The sequence below is a fragment of the Enoplosus armatus genome, chromosome 15 (genome assembly GCF_043641665.1).
Source record: "Enoplosus armatus isolate fEnoArm2 chromosome 15, fEnoArm2.hap1, whole genome shotgun sequence".
Lineage (NCBI taxonomy): Eukaryota > Metazoa > Chordata > Actinopteri > Centrarchiformes > Enoplosidae > Enoplosus > Enoplosus armatus.
In genome coordinates this window covers 15,193,743-15,215,845 of record NC_092194.1, presented here as the reverse complement: position 1 = coordinate 15,215,845, position 22,103 = coordinate 15,193,743, and the positions used below count along the sequence as shown (strand labels likewise).

At 40.5% G+C, this 22,103-nt stretch overlaps 1 protein-coding gene across 1 annotated transcript; it reads left to right on the top strand.

Annotated features, from left to right (window-relative positions):
* The first annotated feature begins 4,962 nt into the window (after positions 1-4,962).
* Positions 4,963-20,280, top strand: keap1a (kelch-like ECH-associated protein 1a). Its single transcript, XM_070919992.1, has 12 exons — positions 4,963-5,100; positions 10,024-10,906; positions 11,385-11,584; positions 11,771-11,927; positions 13,328-13,420; positions 13,754-13,900; positions 14,097-14,203; positions 14,999-15,128; positions 15,492-15,688; positions 17,855-18,060; positions 18,751-18,927; positions 19,597-20,280. The coding sequence occupies exons 2-12, from the start codon at positions 10,697-10,699 to the stop codon at positions 19,773-19,775; spliced, it is 1,803 nt and encodes a 600-aa protein (XP_070776093.1). The 5' UTR covers positions 4,963-5,100; positions 10,024-10,696; the 3' UTR covers positions 19,776-20,280.
* Positions 20,281-22,103: the final 1,823 nt, after the last annotated feature.

Sequence of the window (22,103 nt, the reverse complement as noted above, 5' to 3'; positions counted from 1 at the left end):
TGCTTGTGTTTAGACATTTGATATTTGAAAATAATGCTCACTTTGCTTTGATGAATATAAACATGTTTTTCCGGTCAGTACCGAAAGCCAGATATTGTATCTGCACTACTGTGATAACGTTGTACACAAAATATTATGTGTCTTCTTGCTCCTGATTTTTGCATCACATGTCAGTGCAAGTGTTTGATATCTGTAAACCTCTGGATCTTGGCTATAATTTGAAATCTACTTCAGTGCTTGTCTGCACAGGCTTTCTGAAAAAAATCTGTCTCAAGTCCAAGCTGAGATATTTTTTCAAACTTTGGACATCTCCTGTGGTGGAATGTATCAAAGTACATTTACTCAAGTAGTAACTCAAGTTATACTTCTACTCCACTACACCTCAGAGGCAAATATTGTACTTTTTACTCCACTACGTTTATCTGACAGCTTTAGTTATGTATCTCCAAATTTGCTGATTTTGAATTAGACTTTTCCTGATCAACTGAAAGATGAAGTGTTCCTTTAGGGGTTGAGAACATCCTCCTACTTCTTCAGCTAAATAAACTATTTAACGCCCCCCTCTTGGATTAGCTGGGAAATATCGTCACAAAGCTAAAAACGGGGCTGTTTTTCTGAGCTCATGAAAACTTTTTAGACATACGTTGTTCTCACAACAACGCTAAACATATGATGATCTTATAGAATATGATGCATTGCTGTAGATCAAACTACCCCACAGTATATAAAGTACTACAATTAGCACAACCATAAACATCTACAGCAGTAAAATGCAACAAACACATTTATGCAGCAGGAATATTAATCAAAAAACATCATATATAATAGTGAAACAATGACAGGAACCACTTTACTGCAGAATGAGTACTTTTAATTTTGATGCTTTAAGTAAATTTAGCTGATAATACTTAAATGCTTTTACTTAGATAACATTATTCAACTGTTTTACTCCCAGTCAAGACTAAACTGGACTTATCGCCCCTTTAACTAGTGTTTTTCACATTTGCTTGTGTTTCTGTGTTCAAACAGCAGAGGGCAGCACATTCACAGTGCATGATGTCATACACCCCCCCCCCCCCCACTCTCCCCTCTCATTATCACTCTAGCACAAAGGTCAATAAAATCCTGCGGTTCTTCCTCCAAACACAGCCAGCTTTGATAGGAACCCAGCAGTGTTCACATCATCTCTTAATTTAAAAAGTGTGTTCACAAACAAACATGGTCTTTTTGTTGGAGTGAGACACGCATGAGCTGTTTTATGTAGTGAAGTGGGATCTGACGCCAGGAATAATCTAAGCTATGGTTCTCTCTCATTACTGTAAAGAAAAAAGGGAATAAAAAGTGAAAGTTAGATGCATTAGAGGATGGAGCCGAGGAAAGGAGAAGGCACAGAAGTCGATGCAAAAGAGGAAAGAAGAGAACTGAAACGTGGCCGGCATTGTGCTGTGTCACCGTGCTGTTGTACTTTGTTTTATTACTTCCTTGTAGTGGTAAATGGACTTGAGCACAATGCCTGGGCAAAGGGTAGTACAAACACAAGTGTTCGTCTAACAAAGAATATCTGGCTAAATAAAGAATGATGAACAATTGCTGTTGCTGATACTTCTGTATATTGACTTAAAGGATTTTGAATGCAGGCCTCTCACTTGAAATTGAGTACTTTTACATTGTGTATCTTCTTCCATCACTACTGGAGTATTTCCATTTCATACCACTTTACACTTCTTCTTTTAAAAATTGTAGTTTTCATTCCACTACAAATTAAGATTTTACATACAAAACATACGATCAGTTCATAAAACATGATTAAACTACCTATCAGAAAAGAACATTAGTATAGAAGAACACATCAGTAAAATGGTACAATACCAACACATTAAAGCCCCTGAAAACTTGTTTTCTCTCTCACGTTAAATATTCATGACAAAACAAACAACAATCAAAGTTAATGTTCACAGAAAAAATCCTTAGTTATTATTTATTAAGAATCAGGCATTAGAATTGTGATCCAAATATTGCTAAATCCTGATTGGTGCTAGGAAGTATGTGACATAACACATTTCCAACTTAGCCCGCCCACTTTGAACCAGAAAATCACAGATAAAACTAAAAGTACAGGAAATCTCTCAAGTGAAATAACCCAAACTGCTTTGACAGAAAATGCTGCGTTCATGGACTGTAGGACCCCGCTGCTCATAGGGCCTGTTAGGGGCTTTAATGCATCAGCAATACTACAAGGGCCATTTTTTGCATTTGCATTGAGTACTTTGCTGTTAATATTTACTTATACTAATACTTTTACTCAAAGGGGAACTTGGGGATTGCATACACAGTATATAAATAAAAAAAGACAGCATCTCTGGTTTTGCTGCTTTGACTGATCAGACTATTCATTTTATTTAAGTTTCAGGTCCTTGAAGCACAGAAGATAAATATAAAGCATTTATTGGCACTCACATGCACACGCATACATTCCTGTACCACACCTTTATTCATACAGTCTGTATCACAAAATGAATCACCAGTTGTGAATCACCTGTCATTTGTTCATAATCTGAGTTAAGATGAGACATTTACACCTTTATTGCACCAGGAAAAGGCTTGTGTTAGATAAGAGTGTTTGCAGATGACAAAGTAACCTGCTGAGAAAGAGACAAAGAAAATAGTTTGAGACAAAACAAACACCTTAGTCCTACGTCTGACTCCAAAAGATTTAGATGAAAAAGTCAAGATAGGAGACAAATATATCTGAGTGAACTGGGCTACAAATATGAAATATTAGCAATTAGCAATTACTCAGGAAATAGCAGCTAATTCATGGCTTCACACTGGTCATCCTCTCCAGTATGGTTACCAACATCTTTCACATCTTCCTGGATTTGCTGTTGTGTTTGTCATGACAAACACAAACAATCTGCGGTCATTAAACTATGCGGAAAACTCTGGTGAAGCAATCATAAAATTATGCAACCCGTCCCTGGCATCGTATCTGCAAGTCGTTGTTGTTTTCATGTTCTTGGTGTCGGAGGGTGTGGTGTGAGAAGCGAGGATAATAATGACAGCATAGGAACATGTAAGACTTACTGAATGTCATCTTAGTTGACACTGTTGGAAATAAGCTGTGGTGCATAAACACACCCATCTGTAACTGGCAGAGGCCTGAGACACATGCTATAATTACAGAATATCAAGATGAGGATTTGAATAAAGCTCACTATAGATGTCTTGAAGATATTCACATATATGATGAGGATTCACAGCCCTACAAAACAAAAGTTTAGTCAAGGATAAACTGAAGTTTCCACCTGACACAAACACTCACCCAGACTCTAATCACTATCTTTGTACTTTAATTTATCCCTTGTTAAAAGGGCTTAAAGTATCTATAGGTATGAAGAGGATGATTTTGCAAGTCACTAATTCTCTGTATGTTCAGAGCGAGAGCTGTGTTTGCTTTAAGTCGACCATGTTCAATGTGGCCTTGTGCCAAAGGTGTGGACTGTCACCTGTCCTGTTTGAGATATCCATGGACAGGATATCAAGGTATATCTGACGTCTGGTTGCGTTTGATGTATAAATCAAAACAATTTCATACAGGATAGCACAATAGAAATAAGCCCTTACGCTTTTCCTTCTTTTTAAATTCATGTATTTCTTAAGGCAGTTCTGTCTGTACATCAACTGTCAGGTCAAAGTCATTCACTCAATCAGACCAGTCAACCGTTCGGGGAACCTGGAGTAATACAGACTTTGCATTTAGACCATGGAGATGAACAACTTGATGTCAAAACAACAACCTTTCATGAGCTCAGAAAAACAGCTCTGATTTCAGCTTTCCTTCAATATTAGATCATTCTTTTGTTTCTCCTTTTTGGAAATGAGTAATCAAAAGCATTGGAGTGTGGTTGCATAAACCACTGCAAGAATCTCCCCAGCTGTTTTTATTAGGAAACAGGTATCTCTTCCCATCGGGGATGTCCAAACAACAATGTGAGCTTTATTGGTGCTTCATGGATTGTTCAGCAGTTCACCACCACTGGAAGAGTCGGATAAAATGGTTTGATGAATGATTGAATCTCTGATCAAAGACAAGACAATTTCATAAAAATTAAATAAAGAAACATAATAGGAATATACTTTTTTATAGTGAAAACGTGTTGCCCCATATTTTCTGTATTTATATTGAATCTCATTTGTACTCTTTATCTTTAAAAAGTCAACTTTTCATAAACTGAAAGAAAAGACAGCCCTGTTTTCAGCTTTGTGACGTTGCATTTTCCAGCTAATCTGAGAGTTTTTTTTGAAATTGTTTGTTTAGCTTAAGAAGCAGGATCATTTTCTCAGCCCATAAAGGAACACTTCACCTTTCAGTTTATCAGGAACATTCAAAGTGTGATTGATATAGTGTCGTTTACATAATCCCCTAACTGTGCTACATGTTATTATAGTATTTACTGTTTGTTGAAAGATAAAATGTCGCCCTCAGCCAAGATGATTCATCAGGGCAGAAAATAAATGGGCAGATCCGGAGCCTGTTTTATATTTCATCAATCAAACTTTGTCAAAACTGCTGTGGATTTCGTCAGAAGCAGAGATGCATGAGGAGGAGGAGGAGGAGGAGGAGTGGGGGGGGTGGTTTCTCGATATGATCCAGCGCGTTTCAGCAGAGTAACAGTTATATAACCCCTGAAGCTGTCCTGCCCTGGCCGAGGTCCAGTTTCAGTTTGAGGAATGCCGCTCCTGACTTGTTGCCATGTAGGTCTCTGTACATGCGTGTTGCCCGCACAGTGTTTGCAGTGCGCTCGAGAGTTGCAGAGTCATGTTGGTGCAGGAATTCCTCCCCACCACCACCACCACCACCACCACCGCCGCCGCCTTTGGACGCCTGCCCGCGGCGACGCAGAGCAGCAGCAGCGACACTCATTTCGCCTTTTAGCTTGAAGACCGAGACAGACCTGCTGGTTTTACCGACCGCACAGACAGCCTCAGAACAGAGACCGGGGAGGACCTCCTGGAGCTGGACACGTCGTGCGTCAACTCTTCAGAGTGTCCTCTCGTTGATGTGGAGTTTAACAGCTGTCGGCGAGAGGCTGCTTTCAGGTGAGTGGATCTGCTGCTGTTTGTAAGACTGTCAACAGTTTCACATGCTGAGTGGACGCGCCCTTCGCGAGAAGAAAATCACTAGTATTCAACGTTTTTGTCGCGTGTGTGTGATCTAACAGCTGCGCTCGTGACATGTGTTTTGTCTCGTGACAGTTGTAATAATGGCAGTATTTCTGTACGGGAAAGTCTAACACACATCCGGTAGTTTTATAATTCTGTTGTCGACCATTCAGTTTATTTCCTCTGTAGTGCGCAGACTCCGAAGAGGGAATTGAAACTTTTGCTCATTGTCCTCTGTTCATACGTCACAGACGGAGCTTTCTTTAAAATCGTTGCCTGATTAGAACTTCTTCAATGTGAGAATTTGCTGCTTTTCCCTTCCTTATGTTATTGGAAATCAGACATCTTGACAAGCACTTTGGGAAATTATTATTATTATTATCTTCTTGCATTTTATAGAACCAACCCCCTAATCTGTAATAAAAAAGAACCCTTAGTTGTAAGCAACCCTAGAAAGGTGCAATTAGGGCTGAAACTAACAATAATTTTCAATGTTGATTAATCTTCCGGTTATTGTCTTGATTAATCGTTTAGTTATTTAAAAAATAGTGAAAATGTCTCTCACAATTTTTGTCACTTCTATCAAATTTAAAATGTCTTGTTTTGTCTGACCCACAACTTTAAAACCCAACATGTCTGTTTAGCGTGTTCCCAAATGTTTATGTGAGCAAACTTTTTACCACCAGATAACAAAGGAGTTTTCTTTGTTTAGTGATAAACTGTGTATTTAGTGCTTCTGATATGATGAGTTTGTGGTCACGGGGCAGCGTTGGGTGATTGTAATACTTAGTTCTCAAGTGTTATTTTAGGTCACAGTAGTTTGTGTGCAGCACGTGGCTGAAGTTTCCGACCATCAAATATCTTCAGAGGCTTTTTGAACTCTTTAATTCCCCAAATATCAACAGTGAGTCACTTTGGCTCCTGGTTGAGTTGTGCGCTGTTGTGATTCTTAAATAACACAGTTCCTCTCTGATGCTGTCTTTTTTTAACCGTAAATAAGATTTGTCATCAGCAACCTTTGACCCCAGTCAGCTGTCCGGCCAGCTGAAAGATGACATGGCAGGAGTGCTTGTGTCACCGCTGTTACAAAATTTTGCAAAAGACGTGTGGTCATTACAGCTCAGCAGTTTTTCGACAAACATATTTTCAAAGGTTAAGCGAGGGCGTCTTCACTCCTTATACAAAGTCCTATAGTCTGTTGTATGTTCAGGTCAAAGCTGACTGCACAGGCTGGCGTGTTTCCAGACTGCTGTGCTGTGCTGGTCTGCCATCTGCCAACAGAAAGAGTCTGTAAATGGTTAACTCTCCCTCTCTCTGCCTCTGTTGTTCTCTCTTATACATTCTGCACGAAGCTAGGCCTGTATGAAAACAAACAGTCCTGATGCCAAAATCAATGAGTTACAACGACTCTGTCTTTATTTTTAGCGTCTCAAAAGTACAAATGTCATCTGATGAACACCACGGACTTCCTTTTTTCAAAACATTCAACAACTCAGTCAAAGACTCAAAGAGTCAAAACGCATTTTTATCAATGAAGACCCAGTGATCTGCATGGTCCTCATCTCACTCCATGTGAGAAATACATTTGACAAAACCAAACAGTGCTACCACCTGCGGTGTTAACAGTCAGGACCTCTGTCAAACAGTCATTTTGAAACCTTGTTGAAATCAATAAACTGGCCGGAGCTGGCGTCGCAGTGTTCTCACAGCGCAGGCTTGAGCAATGCTTCATGTAGTAGCCAGGTCCTGCACACTGTGGTTACACAGTAATTCACTGTTAACCCCCTTAAAGCCTGATCAGGAGAGTTGGACAGGCTGATATATCCAAGCACAATGGCCCTTTATGGAAAACTGAGTAGCTCTACTGTATTAATGACTCTCGCTTCTCTTACTCCCTCCCTGAACTGATCTCTCCGTCTTGTATCTTCCTTCAGCTAAATCTAGGTTCATTTGACTTCTCTGCCACTTTTGTTTTTTCTCTACTTTTGTTCACTGTATGTTGCCCTCTTTCTCTGCATCGCTCTCTCCCTCCCTTTCCGTCTCACACTTTTGGTCATATGACCAGACTGTAGGGTGAGAGGTTAGGGAGCTCGGGGCTCAACAGATTAGATTTTGCAACTCTGCAAAGCTGAAATTAACACCAAACTTCCAGGTATTGTAAGTATTCCTGTAGTTCTCACAGGGGTGTGGTAGTTTTGTCACTAGCGGGATCAGGATTTGTCTCTAAATGGATCTACTGCTATCGATTCTAAGGGTTTCTACAAAGATAAATGCTCTGTAGCTAACAGGCAGCATAGCAGAAGTCTTTTCTTGCTCTTTAACTCAAGAGTTGATTTGTTTTGCTTCAAGCTGTAGCAGCGAGTGACACACTGGAATTCAGACATTTCATGTAGGCTGGATATGCAGTTCTGGTTTTGCTGTGTTGTGCAATAGAGACGTAATACTTGTCATATGTTTGTTGATAAACATTGGTAGGGATCCTTATCAAAAACGTTTATGTTATGCGTTTATGTCAAAGGAATAGTTCAGCATTTTGGGAGTTAGATGAGAAGATTGATACCACTCTCACATCTGTCCATTGAGTATGAAGCCTCTACACTGGATGAGAGATTTAATGAGTTTCTTGCATCTTGAAAAGATTAGATTTACAGGACAAAGCACGGCAGAGAGATAACATTTTATTTGGGACCCATTTATTTCTCTCTTCTCTCTCAGCGCCGGCATGCTCACTCCTCTTCTAACTCTTCCTGTGTTTAATTCAGTTGTTGCTGTCAGGATAGTGGGAAGGAGAGGGGATTCGGTAAAAAAAATAAATCCATGAAAACAAAGTTAAAGGATATGAAGCGCCATCCAAAGGATGGTTAGCTTAGCTTAGCATAAAGACTGTGCATGGGAGAAACGGCCTGTCGGCTCTGTCCAAATTTAAAGTCACTGTTCCAAGTTTCGGAGGAGCATAATTCCAGCTGTAGCCATTTCCCCCTGCTTGTAGTCTTTATGCTAAGCTAAGCTAAGCTAACCTCCCCTGGCTGTGACTTTAACAGGCTGACATGAGAGTGGTATTAATCTTCCATCTAACTTTTGGCAAGTAAGCAAAAAAGCATATTTCCCATAAAATCAAACTATTCTTTCAAAAAAAACAAAACCACAATCAGCTGATGTAGTGATATCTGATTTTTCTTTTTCTTGCGCTAAAATGCGTCAATACTGATCTCAACAATCCAGAATCAGTCAGGCTCTGGCCATCAGTTGACATTTACCTGCATGCTAACTGCTGAGAGGGTTCCACTTGAACTGATAAGAATCCAATGAGACCCTTAATAATTAGAGACAGGTGCGACACTTATACCCATATACAATAACTATGTTAAACTCAGTTACAGTGCTTTGATGATGAAGTGGATTGATAAAGATCTTTCGATGAAACGCTCAACAACAAACACACCTCACTTCATTTGTACTCGTTCTTTACTTCCATTTTTTTCAAAATTAGGGGTTATCAACAATACATGTGGAAATACAATCCTTGGATTTAACCAGAAATGAAAGACAAGTGGTGTTTGAAAGCCTCAGACTGGTTGTGTGCTTTCAATTCACTGCTCGCCTGTTATATCAGAGGCAGATAATTGCTATTAGTGTGTTCTTCTATTGATAAGTTTGGATGGACAGTCAAACAGGTTCCAGTCTGTACGGAGATGAGCTGGAGGATGACACCAGCCTGCTTTGACATTAGGGAGTGGTTTTACTACTTCTTCAGAAAATAAGTAGGAACACAGGAGTGAATGTGATTTAGGGAGTCGGCGTCAGCGTCTGGTAGGAATTCATTCATACTTTGTGTTGCTTTAAATAGTGCGAATGTGTGTTCTGTGTTATGTTTGTCAGCCGGCTGCTGTCTGCAGAGTCTCAGTCACTCCTCTGTGACTCACCTGCTTTCAGTGTGGCTGTTAACACTCTCCTGTTTGGCTGAGCTTCCTGAAGAAGCGAGGGGGGGAAAGAGAGTTTTAACTGGTCCTGGTTGACAAAGTGTCAAGCTTATGTTTGAACGGCTGAACCAGCTCTTTGAGGGCCTGTGATCTAAGGTTGTAACTACCGATTATTTTCATTATTAATTTTCATCATTAATCCAACAGCTATTTTCTGGTTTAATCAAAAACTCTAAAACAATGGATATTGGCCATCACATGGTCCTAGATTATTTTATTTACTATAATTTAAGACCAAAAAAGCAGCAAATTCTCACATTTGAGAACTTGGTACCATCAAATATTTGGCATTTTTACTATAAGATAACTGAAATGGTTAATCGATTATAGTTGCAGATTAAGTTTCTTTCGATCACCTAATTGATAAGTTGACTAATTATTTTGATTAAAGGTTTCTGGTATATCAGAATAAATGCTATAAACTATAAACTCTGTCAAATGAGCATGTTTAAAAATACCATGCCGCCCATAAGGGAAAGCCTTTCTATATCTTGTGGCTCCAGACTAAAATAAACTATTTAAGCAGCTCTTTAAGAATCAAGTAACATAAAAACGGTAGAGCATTAAATCCAGATTACCCATTTACAGATTTACAGAAATATTTTCCTGAATAAACCAAATTTAAAAACACAGAGGCTGTTTTGGTTTTCAGATTGGCCCATTTCCTTGGGCAGAAGCTGTGGCGTGAAGTGATTCAACATAATACATCTTTTCTATTTCAGCTGCAAGGAAGTGAAACTTTGAGTGTGTGACGTTGGCACACACACACTCATACATGTCCAAGGGGAAAACGACATATTCACATGATTCCATTGTCTTCTTTTCAAACCACTAAAAGTCTTTCTTAATCTGTTTTGTCTTTTTTTTGTTTTTTTTGCAGGATAAGCGTCACAACAGACAGTGTTGAAGGAATCCCTGCCAGGATACATCTGATTGTGCAGTTACACACATTTGCCAACCACTTCCTCTTCTCCTGTGAATTACTAAACTCTCTGACATGTCAGAATGGATTACTTTCAAAACCCTGAAATCTGTCAAATCTGGACCAGCGGCAATTTAATGATCATGGTTTGACTCGTGCTTTGGGAACTGTCTGAACCCGATTCAAAGACTATCAATCATGTTGGAGCCTGGATCTGTGGATGAGGGACCAGTCTGCGAGTTTGTTTACTCACCATATTTTTGCAGAGAAACATATGAACTGAACGTATTTCATGTAGCTACTGGCTTTTCCTCTGGACTACTTCCGCTGCCTGCTGGCTGTGGCTGGGATCACCAATGGATAGTGACATTACACTGTTCACATCCCTAATTTCTTGGGAAATGTCCACTTACTGAATAGATTTTTGTGTTAAATTCGAGGTAAAATGGAGGAACTAAGGACATCTGCTCACTGGAGCCTTTACATTGATGAATTAAAGAGCAAAGGAGTTTCCTCTGTTGAAAGTCTGACCCCAATGGGATAAGTACCAAAAACTTTGAACTATAGAAGACTGTAAGACTGAACAGGTTACACAAACACATCTGGAGTACCCCTCTTCCTCTCTCCCAGAATGCATTGCCCTAGGAAGAAACGTCCCACACGTGACTCTGATTTCTCGGCCATCGCGGTTCCCTCGATGCATGGGTCCGGGTATCTCGACTACACGGTCGAGACCCACGCTTCCAGATCCCTCAAGGTCATGGAGGAATTCAGGCGGCAGGAGATGTTGTGTGACTTGGTGCTTCATGTCACATACAAGGACAGGACAGTGGACTTCAAGGTGAGACACCCTCTAAATTAAACGATCACAAGTTTGTGCCATTTTGTGGGATGTTTCATTCAAAGTTTCTGGAAAAAATCCAAATTTATTAACTTACAAAGTACAAGCAGAGTATGGAGCCCTTAAACTGACTAAATGTAGTAAAATGTTACCTCTATGTGCATTGACATTGGTGTAGTTTTATGAAAGTTAGCTTCAGCTAAGTAGCTGGCTGAAAAAGCTGATGCTCAGTGTGTTAAGCGTCCAGTAAAAAGCTTTTTGTTTTTTTTTACCGATTGGAGATTTAAGTGTAAAGCTTTTATTTTCCCACTCTATTTTAATTATTTAACTAACAATTGTTTTCATGATGTATTCAGTTATATTTTTGACTTGTCTAATAACCTTTAATTACATTTTGTCACTTCCTGGCCTCCATAGAAAAGCACTGTTTACCATTCAGTCCTTGGCCAAGTACAGTAAAGTACATTGTTTTATCCAGGTCCACAGGGTGGTACTGGCCTCCTGCAGCCCTTACTTCAGAGCCATGTTCACCAGCAGCTTCAAAGAGTGTCGTGCCTCGGAGGTCACCCTGCGTGATGTCTGCCCCCAGGTGGTGGGAAGACTCATTGACTTTGCCTACACCTCCCACATCACAGTGGGAGAGAAGTGTGTGTTGCACGTTCTTTTGGCTGCTATGAGGTAAACATGCAGTATTTAAACAGCAGCACATTTTGTAGAAAAGATAATTCACTAAAATCAGATGACATCCGAATACAGACTTTCAGGATTTACCAGTTAAATGCATGAAAATAACATTTTAATTATACTTTAAAGGTGGAGCATATAAAGGAAATTACAAATTCTTTTTTTGTTCTTTTCCTCAAGGTATCAGATGGAGGATGTGGCCAAGGCATGCTGCGATTTCCTCACCAAGCACCTGGAGCCTGCTAATGTCATCGGCATCGCCCGCTTTGCCGAGGAGATCGGCTGCACAGAGCTGCACCAGCGAAGTCGAGAGTATATCAATACGCACTTCAATGAGGTGAGGTGCAAATACAAGCAGAGCACAAGCACACAAGCTTTCCTTTGAAATATAGTTGAGTCAAGTCAGATGTTTTTGTGAATGCTTCTTTTATTGTCAAGTGTGCTTTAGTTTATGTTAAGCAAACATGCGACACACGGTATATTTATTGAGAAAAGTGGAGAAACACAGACTCGGTGAGAAACACAGACTCCTGATGTGTTATTCTCACATGGGAAAAGAGAAGGAAACCACCGACAATGTTGAAGTGATGTTCAACAAAATCAGTGGCTTTGTACCACGTAGGAAGAAGCATGTACACTACATCGCCCCGAAAGAGCTTCAGGACAACTCCGTTGGAAACATGCCCATGATCTTCCCAGTGATTCCAGGCATAGTTGAGAAGAACTCTTTGCTTGTTCTTTTACAGTGCTGTGCCCATGTGGTTGCTTTTCCGGGTTATCCATGGCATGGAAAAGTACATGTGGCAACTCATCATTTATCATCTCTTCAAGTTGGCTCACACCAGATGACAGTTTAGCCCCACATCTGGATTGTTTGCAGTTAAAATTGAAGAGAATCAACTTTATGACCCCTTAAGATTATCATAGATAATTTCCTAGCTACCCATTTTTCCTCCATTTTTGTTAGTGTATAATTTCATCTTATTTCCCGGTGTTACCTGCCAGCTTTCCCCCAGCTTTCCCCCTCTGCCTGCTCTTTGTACTGAAGTAACTCCGTCTTGGTATGTCCAGCTCTGCTTTTAAATCCTTAACAGAGTTTTCCTGAGCTTGTTCTTTGCTTTCACTTGCTGCCAGTCTGCTCTCCATCAACCTCAGCTCCTACACCGTGGCTCTTAGTGCTTGCAGCTCAGCACTGAAGTCAGACTGTGAGGCCGTCTCTGCCTGAACAAAGCCCCTGACAGACACAGGGTCAGCAGCAAAGCTGTAGCACTTTTCATTCTGTCTTTATATCTTATAGATGTTGATGACTGCATGTAGCAGGCAGTAAGTCACCAAAGAAGCTACAGAACTTTACAGCTTATATGCATCGCTAATTAGCCACAGCAGCACGTCTCATTGGTTAGTACTCTGCTTTGTATCTTTAATACTAGATAAGTCACATCGCATGCTGTGCTCACATGTTATGATAACTTAGGGAGCATTGCAGCTGCAGTGTTTAATGGTTACCTGAACCCAAAGGCCTCTGATCTGTCTCAAGGACAAACTTGGCACTTTGGTTGCATCACAGTACTTTATGATTACTTGTTGCCAGCACATTGCACATGTTCTCTTTTTCCTAGACGCCTTTTCTGAATGATGTAATCTACTTTTGTATGCGTGTGAATGCTCTCTCTGTGTCTATCAATATGCCTTTATCTGACCATGCTCTTGTGTACCTTTGTATTCCTCTGTCTCTAGGTGACTAAAGAAGATGAGTTCTTCAGCCTCTCTCACTGCCAGCTGCTGGAGCTCATCAGTCAGGACAGTATCAAGGTCCTCTGTGAGTCTGAGGTGTGTGGCATTAAAAGAACTAATTAAAACTTAACTGACATGCATGTAGGGAATATATTGTCATATCATTGTATGCTCTGCCTCTTCTGAAATGTCAAAGCATAAGAATAATACTGTATATTGTAAGTTTTAATTGCTCATTAAACCATTAGCAAGTTTTACCACAGTCACAGAAAAAGGTAGTTAAGTTATGGAAAATCTTGAATGTTTTTTGTTTTGTTCATTATAATATGTATGACACCTAAGAAATCTGCACAAATGTTATTAGTCAAGAGTGTATTTAGATGTACATAACAAACCACATATTGATATGTCCCAATTAATCCATGTCAGGTGTATAAGGCCTGTACAGACTGGGTCCGCTGGGATATGGAGGGCAGAGCCCAGTACCTACATGCCCTTCTGAATGCGGTTCATATCTACGCCCTGCCTCCCAAGTTCCTAAAGAACCAGCTCCTGTCCTGCCCCATCCTCAGCAAGGTAACTTACAGCCTTGCTTTATGTTTTTTTCGTCATGGAAATGAGTGGACAGATGAGATTCGTGCCCACAAGTATTAGCTAATGTTCCCTTTTGGTATTTGTTTCAGTAAAAACTGTAATATATTCAAAAGTCATTTTTGTCAATACTCACTCAGTTACCTACTCTAACATTTTCTGTCCTTTCTTTTAACTCCAGGCCAATTCCTGCAAGGACTTCCTCTCTAAAATCTTCCAGGATATGACACTGAGGAAGCTGCCTCCTGCACCTAACCGGGGAACTCAGCTCATCTATGTGGCCGGCGGGTAATTATCTCATAGTTTCCTCAACAACATTTCTTTGTTCTGCAGTGTATTATGGTTTCACACTTATTGTAAGAAACACTTTGGGACCTATTTCTGATATTGATCATCAGAAACTGATTATGAGACAACACTTGGGGCTTCATGGCTCACACTTTATGACATACATGTTAATGAGTGAGCTGCATTCACAGCACAGATGTCCATTTATAATACGCAACTTGTGTGCAAATCACCTCATGGATACAAAAAGAGTCTCAGTCTGCCACCCAGTGGCTGTTAGGAGGTCGTCCACACTGTCTTCCCTCCAGAGGTGCACTGCTTTCTGGGTTCATGTGTGCACCCTCCTATTTTGTAAGCCCTTTATTTATAGTGGCATACTGATAGTGGACCTCTGTCATAAAGCACATGCGTGTTTCTAACCAAAGTGGGAAGCTTCAGTTTATACACTTCTTTGAGTATAATCATTTGAATACAGAACATTTGGATTTTGCTGCTTGAGCTGTTTTTGAGTTATTTGATGGTCATGTTATTCTGTTTTAGTAATTTGGTATCCGGCTGGTATAAAAGCACAGATACAAACGGCGTGTGCAATGTGTTTTTGACTGACATGGGGGAGAGTAGTTTTCATTTTCACATGCATGCATGTATCCATGTATCAGCATATAAAGTTATTGGCCTTTTCTTGTGGGTCTTTCCCTACTGTGTACTTGTTTCTACATTTTTAAAGAATGCATCTAAAATCAAGACAACATTTAGCGTGAACTCCCCACTCACCATTTCCTTGTCTTTGTTCAGATACCAGCAGCATTCACTGGCCTCCATGGAGGCGTATGATCCCAGGAGAAATGTCTGGCTAAAACTGGCTGACATGGGGTCTCCATGCAGTGGTCTGGGAGCCTGTGCTCTGTTTGGACTGCTCTACACTGTAGGTTACATCAGTTATGTCACACCACCTATGAAATGTCATCATAAAAACATTGCAAAGGTTTTAATAAAGAAGATTTAAATTCAGAATGACACTCGGAAGATGGGATATGATGCATTACGACACAATTACATGTTATGATGCAATCCAATATGAGACATACAAAACTGGGAAACAGTAGATTTAAACACTGTTTAGTTTTGTACCACTGTATTATCACATACCTGTGTTTATTTTATATTTAATACTGTAATCATTTTCTTTTTTTTTCTACCTGTCCGTCCTGAATGGACTAATGTTTGTTTTGAGAGGTTTAAGAGATTGACATAATCTCCTTATTAATCCCTCTTTTTGTGACTCCAGGTTGGAGGCAGGAACCTGTCGTTTCAAAACAACGTGGAGTCCAGCGCCCTGTGCTGCTACAACCCGATGACTAACCAGTGGAGCCAGCGGGCCTCCCTCAACATCCCCAGGAATAGGGTCGGGGTGGGCGTGGTGGACGGCTGCATCTATGCTGTTGGAGGCTCCCAGGGCTCCACGCATCACAACACGGTGGAGAGGTGAGACATTTTGAAGGTGTTCACTCAGTGTGTGTGATTTTATTTATTTAACCAGGCACTAAAGAGGTAATTTGATTTTAATGACACCTGATTTAGTAGGATGAATGTAATGTGCACAGATTTCCTCCCCTATACACACATTCTTAAATGACGTGCTTTACCTCGGTATAAGTATGGATAATGGCATGAGAGAGATTGAACGAATAGCTGCCATTCAACCTAAAGAGCAGTCAAGAAGTTTGCAGGTATTCCTCTTAGCCTAATTAGACACCAACACGGGCTCTTCAAAACATGTTGAGACACACTTCCCAGGAATGTCGATCTGGTCGGGAATGCTTTACAGTACATTTTGTTGCTGCCACCGCCGAGCAGGGAGGAGTTTTAATGCGGTTATAAATCAGTTTCAATCAATTAATAACAAAAAAACTCAAGCCAAGCCAAATGACAGTTTGTTTTGATACTATTAGCGTTTGTTTCCATATCAAAAGAACTGTGCTTCAAATGTAACCTGAATCCCTTTTTATATTGAAGGGTATAGATTTCTTAAAGATGCTAGTCACAAGAGAATTATTAGAACTCATCAGACGCCACTTGGAAGCCTTTTTATGAGAAGCTGCTAAATATAATGAAAGCTGATAAAACAATTGAAATGAAAATTCAATGTGAAACACATCAAAGGGAGATTAGAGCATTTATAGTAACAACGGTTGGCAAGAAAAGGCTCTGCTCCTGAGGATGCTTCCCAAATGAATCCACGCAACATGTAAGAGATTCAACAGGGAGCTATACCTCCCTGTTCACTGTCTTAAGTGTGCTAAATTGAGATTATGTTTTAGTATTTATCATTGAAATGTGCCTTGCTGCATGAAGTAGTTTCAGGGGAGCACAGGGTCAGTGTCAGCACAGTGCCCCAAGAAGTGATTTGCATTTAGTGCTTTTCTCAGAGGCACTACGCCAATGTTTGAGGGCAGCTGATGTAATATCAGCCCCCCTCCTATCAGCAGTTTACAGCTGGAATACACCCAGTACTGAGAACTGAGCCAACAACCTTTTAATCATTAACCAGTCGGTGAACATGCAGTCCAACCTGCCTCATCATGATTCAGTTCATTGTTGTTACACTGTTAAAATTGCATTATATTCTTTTACAAAGTTTCCAGTATTAAAGGAATAGTTAAACATTTTGGGAGCTTATTTGCTTTCTTGCCGGGAGTTAGATGAGAAGATTGATACCACTGTCATGTCTGTCCGTTAAATATGAAGCTACAGCAAGGAGGTGGTTAGTTTTAGCCTAGCATAAAGACCAAAGGTAAATGAAATGCACCTGCCAGCTCCTCTAAAACTCACAAATTAACATGTTAACAGTTTAATCTGTTCAACAACCCAATTATAAAAATGTTACGCTGTGGTTCCACAGGAGGTAAGTCACTACACCCGGCCATGAAATACATAACCCCCATAAAACCACAATTTATCATTTTCACAGTTTGGTTTTTGTACAGATTAAATAAACAAGGTATAGGTGTTAATTAATGAGCTTGCTTGCCGAGCTAGTTCTTCCCTACTGTCTTTATGCTAAGCTAAGCTAAGCGTCTCCTGGCTGTAGCTTCATATTCTACGGACAGACATGAGTGTGGTATCAATCTTCTCATCTAACTCTCAGCACAAAAGTGTTTAAGCTTATTTGGAAAAAAAATATCAAACTATTACTTCACAAAATATGTTAAATAGGACTTGTAGTTTACAGTAGTATGAGATTAATTTGACCTTAGATTTTTAAACCTACTTTTTTCCCCAAAGACATCATGAGCACGGGGTGAAAACTTAACAATTTAAGTATTTAGAGACGTCTGTTAGACTACAGAATCATGGACTTTCTTGTCTCTGTCGGCACTCAGTGGTGTTACAACCTCTTTGGCTTCAAATAAAGCTTGTCAATAGTTGCCAAACATGGGTGCCAGCTTAACCTAATCCACTTAAAGTTGACTGGCTCGTGTAGATTGAGAAGGTTGCTGCACACAGCCACAGCACTCTGAATCATTTAAAGTTCTGCAGCACTGATACACTAATGTGATTATATTAATTGACTAATATGGGATTAGGAATTGTCAACGGGTTATCACAACATTAACTACATGCACTGTACAACTGCTGCTTGGTTTCCAGGTGGGATCCAGAGTCTAATCGCTGGTCCTTTGTTTGCCCGATGTCGGTGGCTCGTCTGGGTGCTGGAGTGGCGGCATGTGGGGGGGCTCTGTATGTGGTGGGGGGATATGATGGGCAGAACCGCTGGAACACTGCTGAGAAATACCAGCCTGACACTAACACCTGGCACCAGCTGGCACCCATGAACACTATACGTAGTGGATTAGGTGAGTGTGTGAACTCCTGTCTTTATGAGAGTCAATCTGAGATTTAGACAAACAAAATAAGGACATTTTGATGTTTGATTTTGTTGGTTTTCAATTGTGTGTGTGTTTCTGTGTATGTGCCTTTTTTATGCTCGTGTTTACCAGTAGTCTCACTTACTATCTTGGTGTTTTGGAAATGCGCTCATTTCGAGAGTTTGATGAGAAGATCGATACCACTCTCATTTCTCTACATTCAGTGTAAGGCTACAGCCAGCAGCTAGTTATCTTAGCTCAGCATAAAGACTGGAAACGAGGGGAAACACCTAGCCTTGCTCTCTCTGAAGGTAACAAAATACGAGCTATCTGCGCTACTAAAGCCCACTGATTATTATTATTACTCCTGGAGTCTCCACTGTGCCCGACAAAGAAATAGTCCCCCGTAAAACTGGAAGTGGTTGTTTGTACACTTCCAATTTTGTACAGATTAAACTAATTTGAAATATCATATTACTTACATACTGAGCTTTAGATGGGCTGGTAGGCTAGCAGTTTCCCCTGCTTTTAAGATTTTATGCTAAGCTAAGCTACCTGACTGCTGGTTCCAGCTACATATTTCCCGTACAGTGTGGTATTGATCTTCTCATCAAACTCTCGGCAAGAAAGCAAATAAGACATTTTGCCACAGTGTTGACTTCTTGTCTGTCTTTGCAGGATTGGTGTGTGTGAACTCTTACCTGTACGCCATAGGAGGGTACGATGGGCGGACCCAGCTGTGTTCTGTTGAGCGCTACAATATCGCCAGGAACCTGTGGGAGCCCAGGGCCCCCATGCAGTACTGTCGCAGTGCACACGGAGTCACAGTCCACCAGGGATGCATCTTTGTCCTCGGTCAGTTACATCACTTATCAAAATATTAGGGATTGAAAGTTCAAACATGATTTAAATGAAAAGGGGGGGGCTTTGCACACAACATGTAATGCAGAGCCAAAGTTAAAAGAAGTTTAATTTGGTAATCTGTCTGTACCCGAAATTCCTTTAATATCTCAAAACTATATGTCAAAATGTCACGTTTATGCACATAGTTGCAATAATAAAACAGAGTCGTTCAGTAATTAAATAATTCTGATTAATTAGTAGACAGTTTCAGGTCAGGAGGTGGCCAGTGAGATCCTCTGTTACTACCGAGTGGGCTGAACACTTATTTCTAATGTGGCTCAATGACTCAGTGTTGTTAATTAAATAAAGTGAAGTATGGTTCAAATGTTAAGAGTAAACAGACGAGTGGCAGGCAAATGAAATGTCACATCAGGAAGAAATAACAAACCAGTTTAGTGAATAAAATCTATTGAAAACCTGAAAGTAAAATTAGCCTTTTTTAAAAAAAAAAAACATTTTCGAATCCATTTTATAAATGAAAAGGAAAAAATGGTTCAGACTGGATCATTTAATTTAATCATTCATTGACACAACTGTTGAACAGTTCCCTAATTGGTTTATTAACAGCTTCATTAAACATGTTGTGTGTATGTTTGTGTGTGTGTGTCTCCATCCATCCAGGAGGATTTAACCAACACGGCTTCCTGTCCAGCGTCGAGTGTTACTGTCCAGAGAGAAATGAATGGAAGTGCGTCACCGACATGCCTGTTGGACGCAGCGGCATGGGCGTCGCTGTTACCATGGAGCCCTGTCCCGGCAGCCTGCCAGAACAAGAGGAGGATGAGGATGGAGCCACATAGGATGAGGAGGATGAATAAGGTTTTAAGTGGTGCTGCTTTTCAAGAGAGGGTTGAGTGCATTAAACAAAAAAAAAACCATTCCAGTATGAAACCTCCTCCATATATCCCCTTACGGATCTCATTTGCACCGTGGAGTCCTGCAGGTTCAGTTTGTATGGACACGCTAAAGAAGAAGGAAGAATTATATTTCTACATCTGCCAGGATAACAAGCGACACAGAAAAACTGGTAGCATGACACTGACCTCCCAATGAACAAGGTGCTACAGATACATGAGATAATCAGATAATCTCAAATAATGGTACTATTTAATTAAATAATGTTATTCCTCAATTTTTCTTTTTGTAAATTTACACAGTGAACTTTGAATGGCCTTCAGTGTCCTAATTTCTAATTTCTCTTTGTGTTGTATCTCTACCTCTGACTGTGTCTAAATGAGCACCTCTTTTCTGTGTTTTCTTTATTTTGTGCCAATATAGTTTCACCCAAAACTGCCATTTTTTGTTTTTGTTGATTTTGTTTGTTGTGTTTCTGAAAATAAAATTAATCACGTGTGTTGTATGATAAATATTTTATTTCTGCACCATATGTTCACTGTTGTTATTCACAATTTATCTCACGTGCGCTGATGTTAGTAAAGGCAAATGTGTTTTTACTGACCTCTTGTGACCTAATTTATTTGGATGCATCCAGAGAAAGTGTGTAGCCCCAATATGTAACAGCATATGCACTGCCACTAGATGGTGGAATAAGTCCAAAAACAGCTGCACGCTGCAACATAAAAATGTTTTCTCTGTTTTTTTGTTTTGCCGTGAAAAAGCACCCTGAAAGAACTCCCACGACACTGACGGCTCAAAAATGACAAAGCAAAAGAATTAGGGCTCTAAATCTGTTCACATCTAGACAAACAATGACATATCACCAGAATAATATAAATACAGAATGTGCACATTATAAGCAGTGATATCCTGTTTGGATACAGAATATTTGTCCATGTTTTGTGGCTCAGAGAGAATAATTAGCACCAGCCAGCGAAGCCTTCACAGCAACCTTTATTCCAGCGGTCCTGAAGACAGAGGGGACTGGAGTCACTATAGCATTAGTCATCAACCGCAGACGTCACTTGTGCGTTTACTTATCTTCCTCTGCACTGCTGTTCTCTATCTCCTCCATGGCTCACCAGCAATTATCCCAGCAGGCCACCAAAAGAAGACAGTTCTGGACAGTGCTATTATTCAAATGCAGCCTCATCGTGTTGAGATTTCTGACAGAGAAGGAGAGGAAAAAAATGTTCATGTTTGTTTTATTGCTTTTCTGGAATAATAGATAGGCAGGTGCTTGTGGTCCCGTGTTTGTCTCCCTTTAATGTATCTCCGATTTCAAACTCATGGACACACAGTGCATTGTGAGCATTCATTATTGACTGAGCAACCTGTTGGGCGATGAGCAGAGATGAAGTAGTGGCAGAGGAGGAAGCAGCAGAGCTCTGGTTGTGTGTTAGGGGCCCCAGAGAGTGAGAGCGGAGACAGCCGAGGGAGTGGAGGGCTCTTACTCACTACTTAAAGCTCTACACAAGAGCAAGTGACTCACATGGCGAACGCATGACGCAGGCGTCTCACACACATTTGCACATGGATACGCAAATACTCGCGTGTCCACACACAAACACATTTTGACACACACGCATGTGTGTGTGTGTGTGTGTGCGCACACATGCAAAAACAAAGCTGGCTGTCTCTCTTTCGCAGGCTGTGGAAACAGATTTGCCTCAATGCCTTCATTGTCTCACGAGGGGAGAGGAATACAGAAAGAGATGTTGCACTGTACAGCGGGGAGATTTGCCTTCCGTAGAGAATCAGTGGAGGAAAATTAGTCCTCATACAGATGTAGCTGTTGTACGAGTCCATCTTTTGCATGCTTGCTGCACTGATGCCAAACAGTTGCACAACCCCAAGAGGAACCGTTGGAAGAGAGACTCTCCCTCGGACAGAGCAGAAGAGATGCAGGGACTGAGCAAGGCCATCTATAACAGCTGTAATAACTGTTTTTTTGCTTAATTCTTAATGTTTGCCCACAAACTAACAACAATGATCAGTAATCAGTGACTTACTCGTGCAAAGTGTTGAACAGTTACACCAGCCGACGGACAAGACCAAAATCTGGGCCCGAGACTTGTAACTGCTATAGGAGCTGCACAAGTGTTCCTCTGGCATACTTTGTTTCTTGGAAGTTTTGCACACAGTTTATGCCCAGCATATACAAATATATGAACACAGGAAGTAATCAAATCTAAAAGAAGCCGATCTGATCATCAATCATTGCATAACAG